General features: G+C 37.7%; 1 protein-coding gene across 3 annotated transcripts; it reads left to right on the top strand.

The window, feature by feature from the left end:
* On the top strand, positions 1 to 27,371 carry lmbrd2b (LMBR1 domain containing 2b). 3 transcript variants are annotated; one of them, XR_008304027.1, is made up of 19 exons: positions 1 to 187; positions 1,466 to 1,683; positions 4,015 to 4,115; positions 6,394 to 6,492; positions 9,930 to 10,097; positions 10,186 to 10,396; positions 12,048 to 12,122; positions 13,651 to 13,764; positions 13,932 to 14,115; positions 14,243 to 14,424; positions 15,377 to 15,510; positions 15,846 to 15,951; positions 16,386 to 16,483; positions 20,217 to 20,320; positions 20,464 to 20,510; positions 21,642 to 21,759; positions 21,860 to 21,983; positions 23,219 to 23,347; positions 24,652 to 27,371. XR_008304027.1 is itself a non-coding variant. In XM_053240394.1 (19 exons), the coding sequence occupies exons 3-19, from the start codon at positions 1,510 to 1,512 to the stop codon at positions 23,280 to 23,282; spliced, it is 2,103 nt and encodes a 700-aa protein (XP_053096369.1). In that variant the 5' UTR covers positions 1 to 187; positions 304 to 362; positions 1,466 to 1,509; the 3' UTR covers positions 23,283 to 27,371. The 3 variants fall into 3 exon arrangements, 2 of the variants coding, with proteins under 2 accessions (XP_053096369.1, XP_034167047.1); XM_053240394.1 differs by adding an exon at positions 304 to 362 and having other exon boundaries at positions 23,219 to 27,371; XM_034311156.2 differs by having other exon boundaries at positions 23,219 to 27,371.
* Positions 27,372 to 27,467: the final 96 nt, after the last annotated feature.

Here is a 27,467-nt window from a genome sequence, read left to right as displayed (position 1 = left end):
TCTAGCAGACAGCTGCTCGGGATACAGGTCGCTGCCTGGATGACGTTTGAGATTTTGTCGAAAACACCATGATGACTTTAATTCAAATAGCTTTATTTTGGGAGAAGAGTTCGTCGTTGTCGTTAATTAATCAGCAATAGGAGCAGATATTAGCGTTTTAAACACCGTTTATCTGCTCACAGCTGAGGTAGGAGCAATCTGAATCTTACTTCCTAATGTACAGCTAGCAAAACACGGTAATAATGGACGCGTTTAAAAGGACTGTAATTGACTATAGAGTGCACTTCCTGCTGTGTATTTTAGACCAGACGCAGTGCTCTTGTGTAGGGACGAGGATGCAGTTTGGGACTGAGCCATGACAGGTCGCAGTAACAGTTATACATTTAAATGTTATGTGTAGAGACGTCAGTATTGTGATAATGATTGTGTTTTGTGTCTGTTTTTGTTTTTTTGTCAAGTTTATTCTTTTACAACTAATATTCAGACACTATCTATATCACTACATGACCTGTTTTTTTTTAAACAGTTAAATAAGATTAATATGAAACACTTTCAAATGCTTAAAATCTTATTTAGACCCATTATGCACTGGCAGATCATTATTGTTATTATTATTATTATTATTATTATTATTATTATAAACCTAACTGCACACTGGAGTGAAAATTAAAAGTATGGAATGAATTAATCTGAATTTTTATGCCTTTATTTGAATTAATTAAAGTGGAAGTTGAATGAGATCAAGGTGAAATGATAGTTCATGGTTTGAAATGGTTTTTAGTGGAAATTGTTTTGCATGGTGTGAATGGTTTCAAATTCAAATTTAAAATAATCAGGTGTAGAAACTTACGATTCAGATTTTGGTGGCACAATCCATTTCAAATTCAGTTCTCCAAATTCAAATCAACATTTTCCAAACGCTGCATGGGAGGAAAAGCAAAGGAACGCACATTCGTTCTGCACCGTGACTGCCGATGATGTAGTGTTTTGAAAATGATTTGAAAAATGGATACACCACCAAAAGCGGAATTTGAATTTTCCACACCTGATGATTATTAAAATTGAATTTGAACCCTTACACACAGATTCAAACCCTGGAATACAATTTCAATTAAAAAAACTTCACTTAGAAATTCAAATAAAGGCATAAAAATGACAGATTTGCACATTTGAAATACAGATTGTAGTGGCGTATTTCTCATTCCATGTAAAAGTGGCATGCCCTCGCAGTCGTACAGCTTCAGATCTAGGACACGCTGATTGCACTCGTTCTGTCTTGCTCTGCTGAAGAAAAACAAAAGAGTCTTTCAGGGAACACAAGCGCCACACCGGCTTTTGTCAGCGATCGACTCTCAGTGGAAAGTTGTAATGAGATCGTGGAAGTCACGCAGTAAACATGATCATGTTTTATTTTTAAAGCATCTTCCAAATCATTTGTATACTTGATGTCTCTTCTTCCCACCAGCCTGATTTCCCAGGTGTCTTTGCTGCACTGGGTAGAGGGGCAGAATGAGCGGGGCGGCGCTGGCCATCGAGATTGTGGTCGTCTTCTTTCTGGCTCTTTTCCTCCTGCATCGGTATGGAGACTTTAAGAAGCAGCAGCGTATGGTCCTGTTCAGCACGCTGCTCGCCTGGTACCTGTGCTTCCTCATCGTCTTCATCCTCCCTCTGGACGTCAGCACGGTTTGTTCAGACCACCAGTTTAAAGTGTAACACATACGGCTAATGGTATTAAAGGACCACTTTAATAAGCCAAGACACGTCAGGCTGCTTTCACAATTGCCAGAGCACTTTTTGTGCTGATATTTTAAAAAAAACATCTCACACGTTGCTCACACTGTAACCATAACAACGCTTTTAGCACTCCTACTATCCTCTAGATTAGATTTGTTATTATTATTATCAATATTAGCAGTATTGTCATTATCAGTAGTTGTGGAAGCAGAAAATCAAGAGAATTCGAGCTGCTTGTGTGACTTGATTGTATGCAGCTACGGTTAAAGTGGGACATCACATCACATACTGATGAATGTTCCAAAAATACACACGTTTTTATTTTAGGTTGTTTGCAATGTTGGATTATTGGCAATGAAATATTTTGGATGCATGTCAGAAATCTCATATTCGCTCACTAACAAGACAGAAAATTTCACAAGCACTTTGTGCTGCATGTTTGGTTTTCTCACTTGCTTCCAGCTTGTGATCGGGAGGTTAAAAAGCGCTTGACGTCTCTCAGAACATTTTTCAGAACTTCTTTCAACATTCAGGGCTCCACTGTGATCAAAAAAATGCAGGTTTTTACATTAGTTAGTGGAAAAAGTGTGGAAAAACTTTTTAATGATTAAATTAAAGTTAACTTCCTAGCTATAAAGGATCGGATGGCAAGCGAGGTAGATTTCCAGCAAACTCCCAATTTTCACAACTTTGTTCATATAATGTGTAAGACTTGATTTAGTAAAGTTAAAGTGATTTTAAAAAGCTTACAAAACCTGTATTAATTCCCAAATAATAAAATGTAAAGTGATGGCCAAATATGTAAGTACACTTAAAAAAAAAAAAAAAAAAAAAAAAAACAGCCTTTTTTTTTTTTTTTTTCTTTTCACCAATTTTTCAATTCCACCCTGGTCACACACACACTTCGCGAAGAGACATGAATTGCAGATTTTGCTCTCATCATACACTCCCAAACAGAACTGTTACACACAGCAGCCTTTGTTCTGCTCGAGATGTGCCACTGCATGGAGAGGAAACTGTTTAAATTCTGGCTAATTTGTTTTCTTGAACTCGTGGAAGCAGCAGCAAGAAAACGTTCAACGCGAAACACAGAGACTTCTCCATATCTTATTGTTTGCAAAATAAATCAGCACTACAGCCAACTTTTCTAGTTTTCAAGTTTTCTGCTTTCACTAAAACACAAAATCTTACTCTCCCATACCCAGTACTAATACTACAAAACCTAATACTCCTGAAATCCAACATCAAGACTGTCTGGTTTTGCCAAATGTATTGGAATACTGTATTGGAAACCAACATCGTACAATACATTTTTAAAGGCAAATGAAAAAGCACCCTATAAAAGGAGGAAGACTTAGTGTGTATCTGCGACACGCTGCAATGGCTGAGCTGCATTGGCTGAGCTGCATTACTGGAATATTTACTGTGCGTTCGGCTTACTTCGTAAGTGGTAATTCACAGTTCGGAATGATTTCGTTGGGAATTACTCTATTTGAATAAAGCATCAGCTCAAACCACGCTTAGGAGGCGCTCTTTCACAGTGTAATTGTCATTTTGTTGTTTTCTTTTCTCTGGGAGCTTTGACTTTTATAGATTTTTGTCAGTCGCTAAATGCAAATCGTGAACACGCTTGATAATTTACAGCTTATTACTGTTTATCGCATATCCACTTGAGTACGAAGAAAATCAGCATTACAGAAACTTTTGTAAATGTGGCTGGGATTTTTAATTCATTTACACAAGACTTAACACACACAAAAACTGCACAATTTATTTTCCAATGTGTGTGCTTGTGATGACTGGGATCCATTTGATATAGGATTTGAGTTTGTATAAATTAATTAATTTGAATGTTTAATACAGTATATATATTAGAGACAGATTTAATCTAATTTATGCTAAATGCCCAACACACAACTTGCTGAGCAGTTCACTATAGTCCTAGTCTGCTGTAAATCTGTGGATCTGGCAACACAACAGCTCAGCTCATTCTGCATGTGTTCAGCTGTGGTTCTATTGCATTGAGTAGGCTTGTCCTTGGACGTATACCACTGGCTTTAGGAATGCACTTTGCATGATGCTGATTTTTTTGGCAGTTATGTTTCCTTACTTGTTACGTTGATTAGCCTCAAAGCTCCAGAAGAAAAAGAGAGAGAACATACAGTAGACGTGTCTCGGCTGATTGATTACTGTTCTCTGTTGCCTAGATTGTTTTCAGTTCTTTGCGGTACAATCACACTAAAACAAATCTCACTGTGTGTTTTTTATTCTATATTTCAGACAATATACAGACAGTGTGTAAGTAGCCATCAGACACCCACTCCAGGACCTCAGATCTCCAACCAGACGACAGGAAATGCAACTGTTGCACCCACTATTAGGTGAGACTGTGTTCTGTTACTCATCAGCCTGGTATACTGGAGGACTTTAAATGATCTGACGAATTTAAAGATTGCATAATAATAATAATAATAATAATAATAATAATAATAATAACAATAATAACAGTATATTTATGCACCCATCCTTTGATTTTTACACATCAAGAGTGTGTTTGTGAGTGAAATTGTCATTATCTGGCTGCAGTATTTCACCTTTCTACATTGACACTTCACTGGGGTTTTTCATCCATCTCTTTTACGCGAATTCTGAAAATCCAAATAAAACTGAACAGACAAGACCAAATTGAACTTTTTTTTTTTTCCAAAAATGTTTTTACACTAGGCTAAGGTGTAAAATCTGATCTATCAGTAAAGATGAGATGCGAAAAAGAGTCACAGAGATGTGTAAAAATGATGACCTTGTAGATATAAGTCACATGTTTCCCTGCTATATCTAAGTTAGGGGTGGGCGATATCACAAAAATATATCATGATACTTGAAGATATTTTTATGATATGCATATTCAGTTTTGTAATAAAAACATTTTAAATATTGTGATGAATGAAATTCAGTGAAACTTTTATTTAACATCTACAAAGATTGTTTAATACTGAAAAGGAGAGAATTTTTTTTTAGAAAAAATCAGAATAAAATTAAAATATTTTACAGTATAAAAAAATTGACTATAAAGTTCTGCTGAACTTCTGCTGGAAACGTGGAAATCTGCTGATTCCAAACCGTTTGAAATTGTTATGAACATACTAATGATACTCACAATGCGCCTCATATGAAGCTGGATATGAACGGATTTATTCGTAAATTGTTCGTAGAAGCATTTACGCAAGAAATGTGGTATTCATGAAAATCCCGTACTTTCAGAAAACGTTCATATCCTACTCGTGCTCCTGAGTGTGTTTAAATCTATGCATAGGATTAATAATATAGTTAATGTAGTTAGAGTGATGAATTGCACTCTAATCTCTGGATTATTCTGTGAAGTTTAAATAGCTAGTATATTTTTAGTTACACACACAAATTTAATTTAAACTTTTGTGAAACCCAGTCATTTCATATCAATGGCTTTAAATAAAGAAATATTAAATATGAAAAAATAAAGAAAGCAAGCCAAAATAAATCCCTAAATTAAGAAAAATAAGGTCATCCATTCCATTAAGAATGCCGCTGTGTAAAAGAGGGACACACTCGGGCTGTGTGTAAGTCAGTTCTGTTTGGCATCTTCTTTATCCTGTGCAACACTTGATTCGAGCCAGCGCTAAGCGACCGATCTGGTATGTCTCAAGCTGCAGTGTGCTGTATACTCCCTAGTGTGCTGCAGACCTTTCACTTTCTGCAGACACATGCCCTTCTGCTTTTCTAACATGACATCAGGGAGGGCGTGGGGGATTTCGGGCTGAGAGTTGCCGAGACACTTGTCTTTGAATAAAAAAAAGAAAAGTTGTCAAATTTCAATGTCAAATTTTCTTTTCACATCTAATTCACAGTTTCTGTAATTTGGCTCCATATTGGCGTAGACATGAGTCAACATAACATTCACTTCTACATCTGAAGAAGTATATTTTTGCCTTTCACTTGTCATTTCAGCTGTGTGAGCTTTGCCTTTTATGGAGTTTTGTGGGTGTCACTATATGCAAATCAGCTGTGCCATGCACACACCTGGTAGTTTACGGGTGATTTATCAACAAACAGACATGAATACGAATCAGCATTTCTGAAACTTCAGTCGGCTTATGCAAACATTTACACACAACTCTACTAAAAATTTGATAAATGAGGCCCAATATCTCTGAAAAGTGTATTGTGATGTAATTTATCATGATATTGATAATATATATCAACATATTGCCCAGCCCTAATGGATATATCTAAACATAATCATAGCCACAGAGGACATTTTGTGCTCTGTGGATGGAAAGTATTTCTTGATTTTATTAATATATGCAACATCAGACATCACTATGCTTACTAATGATGTATTAATCTCTTCATTATGCTGCTATTTTGCTGCTTTTCGTATGCAGGTGAAAAACATCTGAGCACTTTGAGCATTGTAATCTTTTCTGCTACATCACTTTTTTTTATGTCATCTTCATGATTTTCACATGACTGTAGTTGAGACTTCGATTCATTTTCGCTTTTAAATTTGTTTTTAAAATTGCAGATCATTTGAATGGAAACTCAGCCACATGTTTTGAGGTGATGATGCTGGTCACATGATGTGAAGTCACGAAGTCACACTGTTTTGTGTTCATTTCACAGCATTGCAACGGTGTGTCACAAGCCATGGAGCTACATTCCTGATGGCATCATGCCTGTCTTCTGGAGGGTTGTGTACTGGACCTCACAATGTCTTACATGGTGAGATGGCAACAAAATTCCCTAATAACTAATCTTAATCCATCATGAGATGGACATACACTTTGCAAACTTTGCCTATTTAGAAATCGTTTTCCACATAGTAACTACTGTCTAGAATCAAATAGTGTTTAGGGTTGTTATGTGAATTTGAAATGGAGTATGAGTTGTAAAACTTGCACCATATCCAACCCTACAGCTCTCACTTTGGATTATGACTTAAGGTGATCTAGAAATGTGAGAATGTCATAGTCATAGTCCCTTCATTTGTCAGAGGTACGCTATATGGCCAAAAGTATGCGGACACCTGACCATCACACCTGAATGAGATTGTTGGACATCCCATTCCAAAACCATGGGCATTGATATGGTCTTTGAGGCAATAACAGCCTCCACTCTTCTGGGAAGACTTTCTACAAGATTTTGGCCTGTGTCTGTGGGAATTTGTTCCCATTCAGTCACAGGAGCATTAGTGAGGTTAGGCATTGATGCTGGGCGAGGAGGTCTGGTTCACAATCGACATTCCCATTCATCCCAGAGGTGTTCAGTGGAGTTGAGGTCAGGGCTGTGTGCAGGCCACTGGAGTTCTTCCACACCAAACTCTTCAAACCATGTCTTTAGAGACCTCACTTTGTGTGCAGGGCATTGTCATGCTGGAACAGGAAAGGGCCTTCCTCAAACTATTGCCACAACATTGGAAGCATACAATTGTCTTAAAAGTCTGCAGCATTAACGTTACCCTTCACTGGAACTAAGGGGTCCAAGCCCTTCCTTCCTTCACCAAACTACTGTTGGCACTATACATTACAGTATGTAGCGTTCTCTTGGCATCCAAACCCAGATTCCTCCATTAGACTGCCAGATAGTGAATCGTGATTCATCACTTCAGAGAGCACATTTCCCCTGCTCCAGAGTCCAGTAGCGACGTGCGTTACACCACTCCAGCCAGTGCTTGGCATTGTGTATAGTGATCTTAGGCTTGTGTGCAGCTGCTTGGCCATGGAAACTCATTTCATGAAGCCCCTGATGCACAGTGTTTGTGTTGATGTTGCTTCCAGAGGCAGTTTGGAACTCTGTAATGAGTGATGCAACAGAGGGTAAGAGATTTTTATGCGCTACATGCTTCAGCACTCGGTGGCCCTGCTCTGTGAGTTTTTGCGTGGTTTACTGATTTGTGGCTGAGTTGTTGTTGCTTCTGGACTCGTCTGATTTACAATAATAACACTTAACATGTGACAACGGCAGCTCTAGCAGGGTAGAAATATCACCAACTGACTTGTTGCAAAGGTGGCATCATGTGACTGTGCCACATTTTAAAGTGACTCAGCTCTTCAGTATGACCCATTTTACTGCCAGCGTTTGTCTATGGAGATTGCATGGCAATGCGTTTGATTTTATGCACCTGTTAGAAATTGGTGTGTCTGAAACACCTGAGCTCAACAGTTAGGAGAGGGATCAACATGTGTTTGTGTTCACACAACTGAATTGTGCGACTTAGTGGAGGACCAACATGATTGTTCCCATTTGCTTGTTTCCTTGCCGAGTACTAATTAGCAAAGTTGCTACACACACTGCACATGTCAGGTCAAGGTCAAGAGCTGACGACTTTTTGTTATCAGTACTCGGAAACGTACCAAGCAAACAGGAAACAAGCAAACTCCACTAGTTCCAAAGGAAACTGCCCTGGCGATCCATGATCCAGATCAAAAACGAACTATTGTTTCATTCTTTATGTAGACCTAAGGTCAGCTCTCATGAGATGCACATACTGTGAGATCAGTAAAATGGAATGTACCGGAATACAGCTTTCTTGGTGTTGTTAACTTCAAGAAGCCGTTTCACAATGTTCCAGAGTCCCATGATGCCTTACATGGGATATGTGCAAGAAACACAGTGGTGTATAGACTTTGTTCTAAGTGTGATCTGATATGAAAGACATGGGAACAATTGTTATACTCCCTCTTTCTACCATTAAATCCTGGGAGAATGAAAAAAAAAAGATGATCGGATTATTATACAGTCTCATCAGGGCTTCGCTCGACACATGTGGCCAAACATTACTGATCTAGAAACAGTGACACTGTAAATTCTTAATCAGTTAGTAATGGTAATATTACAGTTTCAGCCACAAGCTCAGTTTTGGTGACTCGTACTGGCTGTGAATTGCACATGCCGACCCAGAATCCTTAGAGACATTTAATGGAAAACAAAACGGCAAACTCTGACTGGCTGAAATGAGAACAGCAAACACTGACTCTTCAGTTTGTAAACCAGTTCTACAGTTTCACACATATCTCAAAATACAGAGTCCATGTGAAGTACAACCAAAAGAAAACAAGACCTTCTCATTGCTTTTATTTTGCTGCCTGCGGTTTCACTTTTGGATGATCATCCAACCTTGTAATTTGACAATACATCACAGATCCACTTGTTACTCATGGCAGAGTATTTTCTTCTACTATAATGCTACTTTAATCTGTAAAAAAAAAAAAAAGTATCCGTCTTACTTAGGGCTGCATATTTTTTTGGCTTAGTATTCAGATCACAATTCTCTTGATTTCTTTGATCATTTTTTAAAGAAACAATCTGTTTTATATATACACCACAGCCAGGTTGAATTCTCAAATCTGATTGGTCAGAATGCATTGATTAATTTTCTATAACAGCAGCTCTGACAGTAGTGCTGCAGCAAATCACAGGTTTATATTAATGCATTCATTCTAATATGTTTTAGTTTCTATAATAACTAATAATTCACAGGAACTTGTATGGTGGATGCTCCACATAAACGGATTAATAAACATGTGTAATTGTTGATATGGTGACGTTTTCTGTAAGGAGATGTTTATTTAACATGTTTGGAAGGAGTCTCTAATGTTAGTGCTTAAAGCTGTAACTTCGATTTTTCCAACGTGGGAAAGGTTGTGTCCAACAGGGGGGGAGGTTGTGCTTTCCCGTTTCCTGTTAACACAACAACCTGCTTTTTTATTGTGCGTCTTATTAACTTCAAGAACCTTTTCGTCTGTAGCCACGCTTCAGCTGCGTGTGTAAGGTCACGTCGTACAAAGTCTGTTGTCATTGGTCAGAGTACTAATGCTTCAGATTTGACGCTATTCTTGAATCAAATTGCATTGCGAAATGAATCAAGATCACGATTTTTAATACAACCTTTAGTGCTGCAAAGTTACTTGCTTTAGATATTTTGCATGCATCAATTTGCACATTTCTTATATGATTGATTTATTGATTATTAGGTTATAATTACGTTTATCAGTTGATATATTAGTTGATTGGTATTTAAGACTGTTGCATGTTCATTCATCTGGACCCTAAGCAAATACCCATATAACTCACTGTTATATAATTTGCACTGAATATATGTGTGTTTATGAGTTGTTTTAATTCTGTGTGCACGTGTGTGTGGGCATGTTTGTTTCCAGGCTTCTTCTGCCCTTTATGCAGTCGTATGCCCGCTCTGGAGGCTTCTCCATCACAGGCAAAATAAAGACCGCTCTCATCGAGAACGCCATCTACTACGGCACCTACCTGTTTATATTCGGCTCCCTGCTCATCTACGTAGCTGTACATCCTCAGTGGAGTCTGTCCTGGTAAGAGCACCTCGGCAGTCACGCAGCCTACACACTGGCCTTGTCTCACTGTGTTGTATGACAGAACCTGAACTCATCTTTTGACCAGGTACGAGCTGCAGACGATCGGCATCACAGCGGCCAACACGTGGGGTCTGTTCCTGCTGGTGCTGCTGATGGGCTATGGCCTGGTGGAAATCCCACGCTCTTACTGGGAAGCTTCTAAACAAGGACACCTGCTCATCAAGACTTACTTCAAAGCAGCTAAGCTGATGACGGAGAAAGCAGACGCAGAGGAGAACCTGGAGGACGTCATAGAGGTGGGCAGTGTGTGCTTACTAAAGCCCTGCGACATGAAAATGACACCGATACTGATTTCCTGATGAAGTAAGAAGTAAGGAATAAAACATTGGGGAGTGTGTAGTTATAGGAAAATAATCAATGCTGGGCGTGGTGCGACACTGTTACAACTCTTACTGTTACAAGTTTTATGAAGATTAATTTTAATAGCATATCTCAAAATGTTTTATTCCTCTTATCCCACAGCAATTTGCCAATGATTACAAATTTTTAATTTATTAAAGAACAACACATCATAGTTTTTTAACTGTTTGTCCACTTTTAATGTTGTGAAGCATTCATGAAACAAGTTAGTTCCTGTTATCACTTACAGAATAGCAGTTATACACAGTTGTTCCCTCACCAGCTTCTCTTTTTTTCTCACTTGAAGTTAATAAAGCCAACCAAATATTCAAATAAAATAAAACAAAATAAAACAGATGAGACTCACCTGAATCAGCTTCCCCATTGGTCTGAATCAGCTTCCCCATTAGTGATTCCAACTCATTGCTCCTCTTGATCAAATTGCTGAGGTTGGAGTCCAATGTTTGCTGTAAAAAAAAACGAGTACAGTACATTTCCTTAGATGTGTATGTACTGAGCGTAGGTAATCCCTGAAATCTGTCAAAACTCACTGACCGCCAGATACTATCGTTCTGCCCAAGACCTCCTCATCATGACTGTTTGTCGACAGTCTTAAATAGCAACTGGAATGACTGCAACAGGGAAGGAGACTGAGTAAATAAAAAAAAATAACCACTCCACTGTTAAATTCAGATAAAATAGCTCACATGTGACATTGTGTCCACCTATCATATGCAGTGCCTCTTATGTAAGATATCTTTGCCCAGGAACAAGAGTTTTGTTGTTTTTTTTTGTTTGTTTTTTTGTTTTTGAAATTTTTTGCATGGTATCTCATTGTTGCTTATTGCAAATTTTATAGATATGCCTTTGATGCCAAATATTGTTTTACATCTGTCAGGAGGAGATCTGTCTTTGCAACCTCTCTCAGTTGGTTGCTAGCCAGCTAGCTAACTTACCAGTCATAAACTTAACCCAATGCTAAAATAAGCAATTCATCCATTTTCAGTGTTCTGTGCTGCAGAATGAGGGATCACACCTTCAGAGATCAGTGCAGCCAAATCAGTTGTGCTGTTGGCTGATAATGTGAATCTGTGTGTCAAAGTTCATCAGAGTTTAACTTGAGGCAAAGTTTCACAACCCAAAACCATTCGTGTTTGTATATTCTGTAATTCCACTTGTGAAGTTTTGCTGAAAAACCACGTGTGACTTGCACTTATGGTTTGACCCTTAATCAGAAGATTGAATCCTGCCAGTGATATAGCCGTTTAGTGTCTGCAGTGTGTTTGGTGGTTGTTCAACATAGCATCACATTCATTAATGTATTTTTTTTTTTGACTGTATCTTGTAAAGAAGCATTAATAATGTGTAATTCCCACCAATAAATTAATGGAGCTTTAGTACTGGTAGATTTTTTGCAGCCACACGTAATAAAACAATTGTGACTTTCCTAATAGTATATAATAACTGTGACTGTGTAATTAACTGTGTAAAATGTGTTTATCTTTATGATGAAATGTTAGATCTAAACTTTTTTTCTGTATAATACAGGAAGTGAGGAAGGTCAATGAGTCTATCAAGTATAATCACCCCTTCAGGAAGTATGTCGACACGATCCTCAGAAAGGTAAGAAGTGTGTATAAGTGAGTCACAGGAAACAGCATGTGAATATACAGTATTTGCAGCTTTTATTTTATATTATTGATGTGTTTTCTGGACTGTAAAGTTTGTTTTTGCTCTCTGACAAATACTGTGTTTTTGCCCAGATCTTATAAAGTGAATTGTAAGGGTTTCTCACTAAATGCTAGAGATGTAGCATTCATGAAAGGATACACTCTGTGAATCGAATGCGGTTAGATTTTATGCTATAAGCACATCTGTGAGCAGACATGCTGACATTTACTGAAATGCTTTTCATGTTCCACTTCACTATATTTCTGAAACAGGACTGATCATTCACCAAAATGTCAGTTAGTGGTGTGTTTTTCGTGAATGAGTCAGTTCTCTGAATCTGTCCTTTTACCTGAACATTGGGCGCTGACTCACATGTCTAAAGTGTCATAATAGATGCTTTTCACATTTTTGCAGTGTTCAGTTCTCTAATGCCGTTAATCAGATAGTGTGCAGTCTTGACCAAAATGCATCCAGTCAATTTGATTCATTTGCAGACATTTCTAGTAAGACTGGTGAGATGTGTTTGAATGTGAAGCCGCACAAGGTTTCGTCGACTTCATTGCTGTTTGTTATGAAGTGTGTAATGTATTGAGGAGGTGAATATTCAGATATTCTTTTAATTTTAGTTTAATGAAGGTTAAGTGCAGGCAAAGCAGTACTATACTGTAATAATGCAGGAATTGTGTGTAAATTGATTTATTAACAAGGACTCTGCAGAGCATAATATTGTCAAACAGAATGTAGAGTATGATTTTACTGAACAGTTTAAGTTATTGATAGGCAAAGATCAATGACTTTGGTCAGCTTTGGGTAAATAAAACTGGTTAACTGAGCTGATAGCTTAAAACAAGATGAAATTCCCATTACTGTGTCAGTTACTGATGCAAGGCGAAAACATGAATTGCAACCACTCCTTCTGTTAATCATAACATCTCATGCCACGGGGATATTTACAGTGTCCGATTTCATTTTGGTTTAAATTGAAGCTTTGAACTGCCACCGAGCATGTAGAATGAAAATCTCACTGAATTAATAAACTTTATGTAATCATAATCATATACAGTGCTAATGCATATAACACGTGCATCATAATGAACATTTGCATGTTATATTCACTAATTCAGTGCAACAAATCACAGAAATAAATGAGCCACACTCCTTTCTTCTGCATTATGTTCTTGTAATTTGATAACAAATAAATGCTTTTTTTAACTTCAGAATTGTACTGTGAGCCAAAAATGGCAATACTGTGAAATACTCTGATAGACTGGGAATGTCTATCAAGGAGTCTTTATAATTTTGTTTTAGAGATTGTACAAACAAAAATGCATGGTACAACAACAACAAAGCAACATATTGTATATACTGAGGTATACAACTGAGAGAATTTAGGGAGATTATAGCAAAAAAGGACTCATCATAAAAAAGATCATACCATAATATAATGAAGGCTGATTAAATGCTGTAACTGTATTTCCAGTGCCCTGTTGAATATCAGGAGAAGATGGGCAGGAATATGGATGACTATGAAGATTTTGATGATAAACAGAACACGTATCCCAGTGAAAGGAGTTTGGTGAAGCTTCACAAGCAGGTGAAAACTAAACCTCTCTTTTACTTGTGTTTATATTCAGAAATGCGGTTGTGGTTCCTTACTCAGCACATTCCAAAGCACTGTGTTCCTTACATGATGAAATAAAATTAAACAGCATTTGGATGCAAATCTCATGTTTGGACCATATGTGTACTTCATTCCATCAGGTGATTTACGCTGTGCAGAGACACAATCGTACACAGGTACAGTGGCAGATTCTTCTCGATCAAGCCTTTCACCTGGAAGACGTGGCGAAAAATGAGACCAGCTCATCTCACCAGTTCATCCACAGCTTTGCACCAACAGAACCTGCAAGTTGGTTCAACCGCTACATCTACACACCCACTGTAGGTCAGTACAGCATGAGACTTCTATAAATCATTAAATAAGCTGAGAAACCAGTACAGGCACAGCAGCCATACGAATCATTCCCTCTGTTTTCTATGTTACTGTGTTGTTGTTCCATGTGTTTTGTTAGAGTGGTATTGGGAATGTTTCCTGAAGAAATGGTTTTATCGGGTGTTGGCCGTCGTCCTGTCCCTCTTCTCCGTGGCAGTGGTCTGGTCTGAGTGCACCTTCTTCAGTACTCGTCCTGTCCTCTCTCTCTTTGCTGTGTTTATCCAGCTCGCAGAACGAGATTACAACTACCTGTACATCGAGGTAAGCAAAGCCCAGCTCTGTGTTTAAAACCAAAATTAACAGTACAGAGAAGATTGTTAAGCGATGAACACATTTGTGTACAAGATTGTTGGTGTAGTTAATCAGTACAAGGAAATTGTTAAACAATAGATGTGTAATGTTGGTAATATTACCTCCCTATTGGCTGAATACCGTTTAGTTTGCAAGGCATCCGTATCACTGGCCCAATGTGACTTACATCTGTAGCACCATCCCAGTTTGTAATGCATCTGGAAGTTCACCCCAGTTTGTATTGCATCTGTAGCTCCGCCTCAATTTGTATTGCATCTATAGCTCCGCCCCACTTTTTAATGCATCTGCAGCTCTGCCCCAATTTGTATAACATCTGTAACTCCGTCCTAGTTTTTATTACATCTGTAGCTCCATCCCAATTTGTAAAGCACATATATCTGTTTGTAATGCCTCTGGAGCCCAGCCCCAAATTTGAAATGCAGTACCCTCCGAAAGTATTGGAACGGCAAGGCCAATTCTTTTGTTTTTGCTGTACATTGAAGACATTTGAGTTTGAGATGAAAAGAGGAATATGAGGCGATAGATCAGAATTTCAGGTTTCATTGCATCAAAAGAAGAATGCAACAGTTTGGTGATGTCAGAGGAAGTTATTGATGAAGTTGATGAAGTTATTGCAGGCAAGGGATATGCAACCAAATATTAAGTGCCATGTTCTAAGTTGTTTAAAACATGTAGATGTAAATATAAGGAAATGAAAGCTGAAATTCTCATCCATTGTTTCATATTCATCTTCATCTTTTGATCTCAAACCCAAATGTCTTCAGTGTATAACAAAAACAAAAGAATTGGCCTTGCTGTTCCATTACTTTTGGAGGGGGCTGTACATCGGTTGCTCCATCCAAATTTGTGTGGGTTGTTACTTTCAGTTCTCATACGCTGATATTTCTGATTTGTCCTCTAGATGGCATGTTTCATCACAATCTTCTTCCTGTGCACTTGCGTCTACTCCACTGTGTTTCGAATCCGTGTCTTCAACTACTACTACCTGGCCTCACACCATCAGACAGACGCCTACAGCCTTCAGTTCAGCGGCATGTAGGTCCACAGAGACAGTTTCATAATTTAGGATTTATGTGAAAGAATATATACAGTATATAAATCAAATTGAAATATATTTTTATTTATATGACTTAACATAAAATTCCACCTTCAGACTTTGAAAATCTGAAGGTCGCTTCTGTTTGTGCAGCACTACACTAAATCGGTAGTGTAGTAGTAGTACAAGCGTACTTGTAAGCGACAATAGCCTAATTGTTAAACTAAACAAGCAAACTTGGCACATTAAACATGTCTTGGCTGATCAGGTATGTTTGAAGAAAGGGAAACATTGTGTACATTTCATTTTTCATCAAACCGTTATTGTTCTGTAGGCTTTTTTGCCGTTTGACTCCGCCCCTCTGCCTGAACTTCCTTGGCCTGATCCACATGGACTCGGCTATCTCTCACCAGGCAAAAGAGCAGACAGCCTACACTTCAGTAAGTCTCACCAGCAGCAGCAGGTTGGATGTACGGTAAAAAATAAACAGAATATAAGATTGCATTAGGCTGGGCGATATCTAAAAATAATTATCACAATATATCCATATTAAAATATTGTGATAATCATTAATATCATGGACGTTCCACAACATTAAATATAACTACAAATGGTTAAAATGTGATAATTGATAATATAGCAGATGTTCCACAACATTAAATATAACTATAAATGGATAGAATGTACCACAACATAAAAATTGTTAGCATTGGTAAATTGCTGAGGTGAAATAAAAATCAGGACATACTGTTTTTTGCGTCAGCCTGTATCACACAACACTGTTGCTGATTATTTTCTTAACAGCATGCCCTGTCATGTTTTATTCCTCACTCAACACTCTCATACTCTCTCATCTGGATCATGTCTCTTACAGATCATGGGGTCAATGCGTGTCCTGTCCTTTATCGCCAACGGATTTTACATCTACTATCCCATGCTGATAGTCATCCTCTGCATTGCCACGTACTTCAGGTCTGTCACTGAAATATTCCACCAGAATCATCCTGTAGAGAAAAAATCAATCTTGTAATGATACATTATCAGGCAGCATAAAATCAGTCTTTAACAGAGAGATTAACACCTGTTGAGATGTAACCATAGCAACAACCACATTTATTAATAACCTAATTAATGTATGGATTGTAGGGCGGCACGATATCGAAGAAAAATGCAATATGCGATAACTTGTTAAATAATGCGATATGCAGTACGATAATGCTAAAATCAATTTAAATTATATTTATATATATATATTTATATATTTACAATCTGACAATGGCATAACCAACATACATGTTTCATGTTCTTTGGAGGAAAAGAAAGTATTCTATGCTCTCTGCCTCACCCTAAAACTTTGACTTTTCATAACTTTTATTAAAGTATTAAAGTCTTAAGTATTAAAATCATTCAGTTATCGCAAGCCCTTGCAATATGCGTATCGCAATATTTACATTTGTGATATTTCAATAATTTCGATATATTGTGCAGCCCTAATGGATTGTCAGTTTATTATACACAATCCCTAAAATTGTACACAATGCCTAAATCAATGTCCATGGTGAGAAAATATTTACTAAAGCACTGTGATCTGAAAACAATGAACTTATTTAATTATTAACAACACATTATACAGTGCTGCTTGAAAGTTTGTGAACCCCTTGAGCTCTTCAGAGTTTTCTGTTGTTTTACCATGATTTTCTTATTTTATCACCACCTGCTTTTTATAAATTAAATGTCAGATGTATGTTGATCAATTGCATATGTTTGTTTAGAGGGAATTTTGTGAGTAGCCAAAAAACTACATGAAAGATTGAATTATTGTATGTGCAAAAGTAAGTGAAGCCCCAGCTGCATTGGTAAAGTCAAGTGGGTAACAGATTCAAGTGAAACACATTTGGGTGCTTAATTAATCAGTTAAGCAGACCAATCAAATCAGACATCCTTAGGAAAGTGGTTGGGCAACACTGATTAAAAGAGAGAGGAAACCAACCAAACCACTGTAGTGCCAAGTAGTCAAACAATGCCAAGAGGAAAGGAGATATCCGAGGACATCAGGAAGAAGGTGGTGACAGCCCATCAGTCTGGGGAAGGCTATAAGACCATCTCCAAGAGATTCCAACTCCATCCATCCACTGGAAGACAAATCATCTACAAATGGAGGGCATTCAACATGACCACAACTCTGCCTAGAAGTGGACGCCCATCAAAACTATCATCAAGAAGCACCAGAAAAATAATAAATGAGGTAAAGGCCAACCCACACATCACCTCTAGAGAGTTGCAGACCTCTCTGGCAGCATCTGTGGTAAATGTACATGCGTCTACAATCAGACGAATATTGAACAGACATGACATTTATGGGAGGGTTGCTAGAAAGAAGCCTCTGCTCTCAAAAAAGAACAAAGATGCCCGTTTCAACTTTGCCAGAGAGCATTTGGACAAACCAGAGGCCTTTTGGAAGTCCATTCTTTGGACAGATGAGTCCAAAATAGATTTATTTGGTCATAATCAAAGCAGCCATGTTTGGAGAAAAGCCAACACTGAATTCCAGGAAAAGAACCTCCTCCCAACAGTGAAGCATGGTGGTGGAAATGTGAAGGTCTGGGGCTGCTTTTCTGCCTCTGGGCCAGGGCGACTCCATATTATTCAGGGAAACTTGAATTCTCAAGACCATCAACAAATTCTTGAAGAGAATCTCCTGCCATCAGTCAGAGAGCTGAAGCTGGGCCGAAAATGGGTGATGCAACAGGACAATGACCCTAAGCATTCAAGCAAATCCACCAAGGAATGGCTTAAAAGAAAGAAGGTTCACACTGTTGATTGGCCTAGTCAAAGTCTGGATCTCAATCCAATTGAAATGTTGTGGCTAGACCTGAAGCGGGCGGTACATGCCAGATGTCCTTCCAACCTCTCTCAGCTGGCTGAGTTCTGCAAGGAGGAGTGGGCAAAAATCCCCAAAGACAGATGTGAGAGACTGGTCAGTGGTTACAGAACACGTTTGGTTGAAGTAATTGTTGCAAAAGTGCCACAAGCTGTTAAATAAAAGGCTTCACATACTTCTGCACAAGTCAAATTTCCAGTTTTTGTGAGATTAACCCCCTTTGTTCAATAAATAATGACAATATATCCTTTTTTTTTTTTGTTTGTGTCCATCATTTGGAAGTCTACTTCACAAATTGGGTTTTGGATGTACATTTGATTAGGTTATTCTATTTTTTTTTTTTTTTACACAAAACCTGATCATGTCTGGAGGGTTCACAAACTTTCAAGCAGCACTGTGTATATATATATATATATATATATATATATATATATATATATATATATATATATATATATATATATATATATATATACACACTATATTACCAAAAGTATTCGGTCACCCATCCAAATGATCAGAATCAGGTGTCCTAATCACTCGGCCTGGCCACAGGTGTATAAAATCAAGCACTTAGGCATGCAGACTGTTTTTACAAACATTTGTGAAAGAATGGGCCGCTCTGAGGAGTTCAGTGAATTCCAGCGTGGAACTGTCATAGGATGCCACCTGTGCAACAAATCCAGTCGTGAAATTTCCTCGCTCCTAAATATTCCACAGTCAACTGTCAGCTTTATCATAACAAAATGGAAGAGTTTGGGAACAACAGCAACTCTGGTAGGCCACGTAAACTGACGGAGAGGGGTCAGCGGATGCTGAAGCGCATAGTGCAAAGAGGTCGTCGACTTTCTTCACAGTCAATTGCTACAGAGCTGCAAACTTCATGTGACCTTCAGATTAGCCCAAGCACAGTACGCAGAGAGCTTCATGGAATGGGTTTCCATGGCCGAGCAGCTGCATCCAAGCCACACATCACCAAGTGCAATGCAAAGCGTCGGATGCAGTGGTGTAAAGCACGCCGCCACTGGACTCTAGAGCAGTGGAGACGCGTTCTCTGGAGTGATGAATCACGCTTTTCCATCTGGCAATCTGATGGACGAGTCAGGGTTTGGAGGTTGCCAGGAGAACGGTACATTTCGGACTGCATTGTGCCGAGTGTGAAATTTGGTGGAGGAGGAATTATGGTGTGGGGTTGTTTTTCAGGAGTTGGGCTTGGCCCCTTAGTTCCAGTGAAAGGAACTTTGAATGCTTCAGGATACCAAAACATTTTGAACAATTCCATGCTCCCAACCTTGTGGGAACAGTTTGGAGCGGGCCCCTTCCTCTTCCAACATGACTGTGCACCAGTGCACAAAGCAAGGTCCATAAAGACATGGATGACAGAGTCTGGTGTGGATGAACTTGACTGGCCTGCACAGAGTCCTGACCTGAACCCGATAGAACACCTTTGGGATGAATTAGAGCGGAGACTGAGAGCCAGGCCTTCTCGACCAACATCAGTGTGTGACCTCACCAATGCGCTTTTGGAAGAATGGTCAAAAATTCCTATAAACACACTCCTCAACCTTGTGGACAGCCTTCCCAGAAGAGTTGAAGCTGTAATAGCTGCAAAAGGTGGACCGACATCATATTGAACCCTATGGGTTAGGAATGGGATGGCACTTAAGTTCATATGTGAGTCAAGGCAGGTGACCGAATACTTTTGGTAATATAGTGTATATATATATATATATATATATATATATATATATATATATATATATATATATATATATATATATAATACTTACATTTACCTGATACCCACTCTGGTATACACCGTAGCCTTGGTACCCGCTGTCTGAACCTCCTGGGCTTCCAGCAGTTTATGGGAGATAGTGAGATGACCTCTGACCTGATCGATGAAGGCAGGGAGTTACTGCGCAGAGGTGAGGGTTGGGGACAGGCTGTGTTTAGAGTTAGGGGCATTACACCAATAATTTATATGCATATAAGAACAAAATGCTTCATTTTCATTGCATAGAAGCCTCTAATTATTTTCTTTGCTATTTTTTCTTTTTTTTTGGTGCAGAGAGAAGAAAACGGCAAAGGATAGAGGACGGGGAGAACAGAAGAAGAGTGGGTTTATTTTTTTGATCTTTTAAACTGTTGCTGAAAGTTTTCTGTGATTTTAATTATTTTTTCCAAACTAGTGGAATTTAAACTTTTAAAACGTTTTTTTTTTTTTTTTTTTTTAAGATAAGAATAAAAGAATCATATAAAGTAGTTTAAACAGAAATGAAGAAAACTGCCAAGATAGGCTAAAGGCTAAAATGATAATTATTTTGGTTACTACTGAAATTATTATAGTAAAAATAATATTAGTACACTTTATTATTTTTACCTGCATTGTTTTAAGTAGAAATCTACTCTCACCTAAATTGAAGATGAAGAATTAGTCTATAAAAAAATAACTAAATACAGACATACATTTGTTCCAGCTGTAATTCAAATCACATGTTTATATTAATGTGCTTGCTCTAATATGATATTGTTTCTATAGTAACACCTTATTCACAGGGAAATGTATGGCAGATGCAGCACATCTTGGCCTAATAATAAGCAAATTTAAAAAACTGTGTTGTTTCTTAACAGAGAAAAATGTATATTAGTTAAATAGGTGAAGCTTTCTGCATTTATTTAACATTTATTTAAGTAGTCTCCAGTTTCTGCGCTTCGTAACATTCAGTATGTTTTCTGCCACAGGAAACTCTGTGGTTTTTCTGTAATAAGCTGCTTTATCTTCTTTATTCACTTCAAAAGAAAGTGAAGGGATGACTGTTATAACACGTACAAAGTGATAAAAGGATCCAGCTTGTTTCACAGTCCTTTCACAACATTAAACATAACTATAAATGGATAAAAAGTATGTTGTTCTTCCAGTCACTGGACAATTGCTGTGTTATAAGAGGAAAAAAACTCTTTGAGTTGTGCTGTTAATAATCATTGGTCATTGATAATAATCTTTTAACAACATGTCTTCAAGTGTTTTTTCCACAAATATCTCCCCAGTATTCTCCCCAGTAATCATGCTTTATTAATTCTGGACGCCGGAAATGGTGTTCACGCTGATTAATTGTGCAGCCTATTTTTAAAGGAAAAGGTTGCAAAAAGTTATGTTTTAACTGTTTCTTGATTCACTACTGATCTTGATTCAGATGTGTTGGATATAAATGAATAAAACTGAATTGAGGTGTTTGTCTGTGACAGGAGTGGCGAGAGCGCTACAGCCATCAGAGAGATGAAGCAGGGGCTAGAAACAGGGCATCTGCCTCTGAAATGAAGGAAACTAATTACGCTGACACACTCAGCTCCAACTCAAACAGACGTGAGTTTCATACCCTGACCACATTTGTCTCTGTTATGCGCTGACTTTTGCTGACTTGGCTTTTGTAACATCCTGTTTATTCCCTCTCGCTCTTCCACAGAGGCTAAGTACTCTCGCGGTGGAGGCACTCGCTCTGAGAGAGACCGCATAGAGCTCCTGCAGGACGCCGAGCCTCTGGACTTCAATGCAGAAACAGTCAGTGACGACCCGCTGGAGTCCAACAGGTTCGGTTTTCAGATCAGTTTTGGTCAGCTTTCACTTACTTACCTGCCTGTTCAACTATTTGCTATCCCAAAATGAAAGTAATGTTGTCTTTAGATCTTTAATTTTTTTTTTTTTTTTTTTTTGAGTGAGAGAGATACAGTTTGTTCCTGATGAAACCAGAGATATCAGCCTAGCGTGTTCACACTGGCAACCTCGCTGAGCCGCTGTGTAATATTATTAATATTATTACACAGCCCACGATTTTCCAAAGTTCTTATATTTATTATCATTATTAGTTTGTATGACTGGTCCCTTGATTTGAAGGGGTTTAATCCAAACCTCAACATTTTAAAAACAGCTAAATGTCAACTTGGTCCTAATGTGTTCTGTCAGTGTAAACATCAGGAATAAAAATGGCTCAATGGCTCCAATCAGTATAGTAAATAAATAATAAAATAAATGGAATAGAATTATTTGAATTGTTTTATTGTGTTCCTATCATAAATCTGTCCTGATGGGCTTAAACAGTTGAGAAAAGGGAAATCATTTTGAGAACCCCTGATGTATTGGAAGGGGCAGAGCCACCAGTCGGTTTAAATTTGTCTGCAGGCGTATCAGGTTGGACTAGATTTATATATATAGTCTACTTACAGCCAAGACACAAGGGCTGAAAGTCTTAAGTAAAGAATAAAACCCAGACTCACAGCCTGGTTGGTGTGATGCAGTCCAGAGCAAGGCAGAGTTACTGTTACAACCCTGAAGTTAATTATTTTCCAATAACAGCATATTCTGAAGTAATTTATTCCTCTTATACCACAGCAATTTGCCAACGGTTAAAATTTTTTATTAAGTAAAGAACAATACGACATACTTTTATCTGTAAATAGTTACATTTAATGTTATGGAATGTCTGTGAAACAACTTGCGTTAAAAGAGCTTTAAACAAAAAACTTCACCATATAAACAATTATCCCTTGTCTTTGTAAAACAGCACCCATAATAAAAGTCTCTTTGTATGTTGTTACTATAGGAAGGGTAACAAAAGGATTAGAACACAGTCATTAATAGAAGTACTGTCAGAGCTGCTGTAATAAATACTTAATCGACACCTTTTGACCAGTCAGCGCTGCTGTATATAATGGATTTAACCCGGGTTGTGCTGGAGCATGTAGATGTGTGTTCAGATAAATGCCAGTCTGCTGACTTTATGATTTTTTTCCCACAGTATTTTTCACTCACTCTCTCTTCACTACAGGCACACAGGAGGACGGTATCTCTCCATGTCCTCTTCACAGAGCAGAATCTTCGATGATGTGTGAAGACATTTCGGCAGGAGAAGAGCAGAAAGGAGGCTGGAGTTATCTTCTGCTCAATCTAACGTCGCGTAAGGAGATATTATTGGACTTCGTGTCCTTCATGAATGTAGAATGTTACATTATGCTGGGAATGCACAACAATAATGGGTACTCATGTTGTATCCTTGAATGGAGAGTATGCATCTACTAAAAACCCTGTTCCAATACTGTTTAAATGCTCCTTCGTCGACTTCCCCTATCTTTCTCCTTGGATGAACGTTAAGGGTTCATCTATTACTTATTTATTATTAATTATAAGACTTAAGGAGCAGGAACTTACCCAGAAGGCATTGTGATCTGATCTTTTCAGACAACAAAAATTGGCAGAAGAAGGTGTTTCTATAAAAGTAAACAGGAGTAATGAAGTAATACCTATTATTTATTTATGTTACTGTCTGCTAGTTCGCTTGGTAGCTAGTTGGCTCTGTATATAGTTCTAAGGAAACTGTGCAAATAGCTGCAGAAATCAGTCAGTCATTCGCAAAACATTTGTTATACTGTGGTGCAGAATGAATGGCTATGTAATGACGTTAGTTTATTTGTGTTCATAGTTGCTTCATAGTTCCTCAATCTAAAGAGATTTGATTAGCCTTGACCCTCCTCAGGTGGTGGATGTTATAGGGAGAGCTAGAGGGTGGGAATGTGCAAAAATATCCACAGCACTACAGCATTGATTTAAATCACCATGAGCTATGTATGATTCATTAATTCTGCATGAACCTCTCAGATTTGGAGTGGGGTGGCAGTGGGGGTGGGCACTCCCTGTTATACCCGCCTCCTGTTGTGTGATGTAGGTGTTACACACTTCCGAGTCAGCAAGGGCATTTAAAACAGTAGTGAAACAACTGTTTTTTTTTTTCTCTTAAATGCTGCATGTCAAAACTGGATTTTTCTTCTCTTTGCATACAGAGAAGCTCTTTTTTTTTCAGCTGGTCAGTTACTGTATAAACTTGAATGACCGGAGCATTGAGTCACCCCAGGCATGGTGCAATTAATACTGAAATATCTACAAGAACTTTATCGTGATTGCATTCCTTTTACTGCTAATATCTAGAGGTGCCAACATCTACGATTTAGCCGTAGCATTTATGATCACAGGCTTACCGAAACTGAATGCTTGAAACTTGGATAAACGTTGCCTGGTTGTAGCCTCAAGTTTCGGCATGTTGTGCATTCTGAGATGCATTTCTGCTCACCACGGTTGTAAAGAGTGGTTATTTGCGTTACCATAATCTTCCTGTCGGCTCCAATCAGTCTGGCCCTCAACAACAAGGCATTTCCACTTGCAGAACTGCAGCTCACTGGATGTTTTTTGTTTTTCACACCACTCCAGGACTGTTGTGTGTGAAAATCCCAGGAGATCAACAGTTTCTGAAATACTCAAAGCAGCCTGTCTGGCACCAACAACCATGCCACGGTCACTGAGGTCACATTTTTTCCCCATTCTGGTGTTTGATATGAACATTACCTGAAGCTCTTGCACCTGTATTTGCATGATTTTATACAATGCACTGCTGTCACATGATTGGCTGGCGTACAGGTGTTCCTAGTAAAGTGGCTGATAAGCGTACATTGAAAATGAACTGTTATGATTTTTTTTTTTTTTTTTAAATACTGTTTACTGCATTTTACTCCCTTTGGGTTGCCAGGTCTACTTCTGATAGCATTACATTTGCTTTGCCACGACTTTATCTAGGTGAATTCACAAGTCTCACATTATAGATAATCTGTAATTTGTCCCAGATGTACATTTTTGACATATTATAAAAATATATATATACAGAGTTTGAGTTCTTAGGTGAGATTTGTTGGGTTGAAAGGTTTGGTGTCTTCAGCAGAAAATAAACTGGAATAAAGTTTGGAGTTATCTCACATGAAAAGAGGTTGAGAGTGGACCTTCTGGGGAGGAAATCTATATTTAAGGAAGTACAAAACTCTACATTGTGAAGTATGTTTAATATTCCGTCCATATAAAAGATTTATTTAAAGCCTACGTATGCCGGCACACATGCACGTACAGTAATTAAATCTAATATTTATTCTCATTAAATGACTTGCTAAGTAAATGTGAGTTTATTTATTTTTGTGCACAGTGCAGACGGGCTTGTGGCCAGGGTGAAACTCCAAAATTAACTTTGCCAGGTGCAGAGTTAAAAGGAGAACCACACACTATTATGGTTTTTTCTGTTATCAGTTAAAATAGGAAAGACATGATATTGTTTAATGAGTGCATAATGATGGTATTTAATGTCAATGTTTGTCCCAGTTTTTCTTTCTTTTAATATGATTTTGATGTATAAATTTGTTTGACATACTGGATCTTGCTTGTTTGGTCAGAACAGCGATAAAGTGACCTTATTTTCTATAATGATGTGTCATGAGAAAAAAGAAGGATTATGTTACCTGCCATTCATCACTACACTGCCATCCTGAATGCAAGAGAAATTCAGACTACTGTGGCTTTTTCTTTTTAGTAATACATGATACATAATAATTAATGATCAATAGCATTGTTTTCAGTGTCACATGTGAAGTGTGTAAAGCTGATTTAATTCTTTAGTTTTATAGTCACTTGTGTGTTTTTGTTGTTGTTGTTGTTATTTCTTAATCATCATTGCTTAATCATTAATGACAGTCAGCATGAGGTTACAGAAGATTGCTGAAGTCATGCACAAGCATGAATATTACCTCAATTTCATCAATTACATTCAGTGTAAATATTCAGCTTTATTGTTGAATCTTTCAGCAAGGACTCTGGGCAACTTTCTAAGATCTCAATGTATATGTAAATACAAATTTAAAAAAGAATAATGAAGTGTAATATGTTATCACAGCATTCACGTTTACCGGATCTTTTTCTTGTTTCACTCCTTAAAGGACTAGTTCAGTGAAAATACAGATTCACGCAATTTTCCCCTTAACCAAATGTAAGCCATCGACTTAAACATGTTGAGTTTTGCACTAGATCTGAAACCCTCAAAGCCACTGTTTTGGTTAACAAGTAATGGACGTCTCTCACTCAAAATGTTTGTGTCAAACCAGAACCAGTTCTTCAGTGATATCGTTCAGGTACCACTGTGTCCTTAACCACATGTTCACACTATCAAGACAGAGTTCTTTTATGCATGTGCACAGCAAATGATATTTTAACTGACATTTTCTCAATTCTACGCAAATCAGTTGTGATGAGGTAAAACAATAAATTCAAACAACTGAACAATGAACAATTCCTCGGACCAATCATGGCGTGTGTGGTCCAACTTTCCTTAAGTTCCCCATTCTCAACCTTAGTTCCTATTTGCAATTAATTCCTATGTACTGTGATGTACTTATAACCATGTTTTCATCTTATCCTGTCATATATGACCATTCATTAAATGTGTAGATATATTACGAAGATGTCATATAAAAAAAAATAAAAAATTCCTCCTTTTTGCTACTTTGCTACATGTGCACGGGAGACAAACTACAAGCAAAACAAGCAACTTACCGCTTTCTGTTGGGTTACTGTCATTTATAAATGACATTATAAAATAATACAATTTACTGCATTTTGGTATCTTTCCCCCTCCAGGCCCCTGCTTCCCAAAGATTGAAAGCAGCATTGTACTAAAAGCTGGAAGTTATACAGATGATAGTATAGCTCCAGTTCCTCATAATCATATTTAAAAACAAGATTAAATAATTTAGCAATGTTGTATTAAGCATTACTTGTTAGACACCAAACTATGGCACTTTGCTTAAAGAGAAATTGTTTTTTCACTCTACTACTCCTTTAACTCCTTTAATACAATGGTTCACTGTATATTTATGAAGATGATTATTGGTTTCTTACAGAATCAATAAGACAAGGATAATGTCAGTGTTTGATTTAGTGTGCAATGTGAGTTCAAGGTCACATGTCCTTCTGATGCTGGATTGTTGTGATTTGTTACCTGGTGTTGGTCCTCAGTGTTCTTCACTAGTGGTACACTCTGTGGAAATACACTTGTTATAATACACTCAGTTAGACTATATTGAAATTGCCAATAAAAGCTCAAATAAAATCTCACAGCTGTATTACTTTGTTTCTTTCCTTTTTTTTTTTTTTTTTTTTAAATAAATCTTTGCATGAGAAGGATGCTGTCATGGGAATCTACACTGTATTTC

Source organism: Pangasianodon hypophthalmus, chromosome 15, assembly GCF_027358585.1.
Source record: "Pangasianodon hypophthalmus isolate fPanHyp1 chromosome 15, fPanHyp1.pri, whole genome shotgun sequence".
Taxonomy (NCBI): Eukaryota; Metazoa; Chordata; class Actinopteri; order Siluriformes; family Pangasiidae; genus Pangasianodon; species Pangasianodon hypophthalmus.
This window is presented reverse-complemented; position numbering and strand designations above follow the sequence as displayed.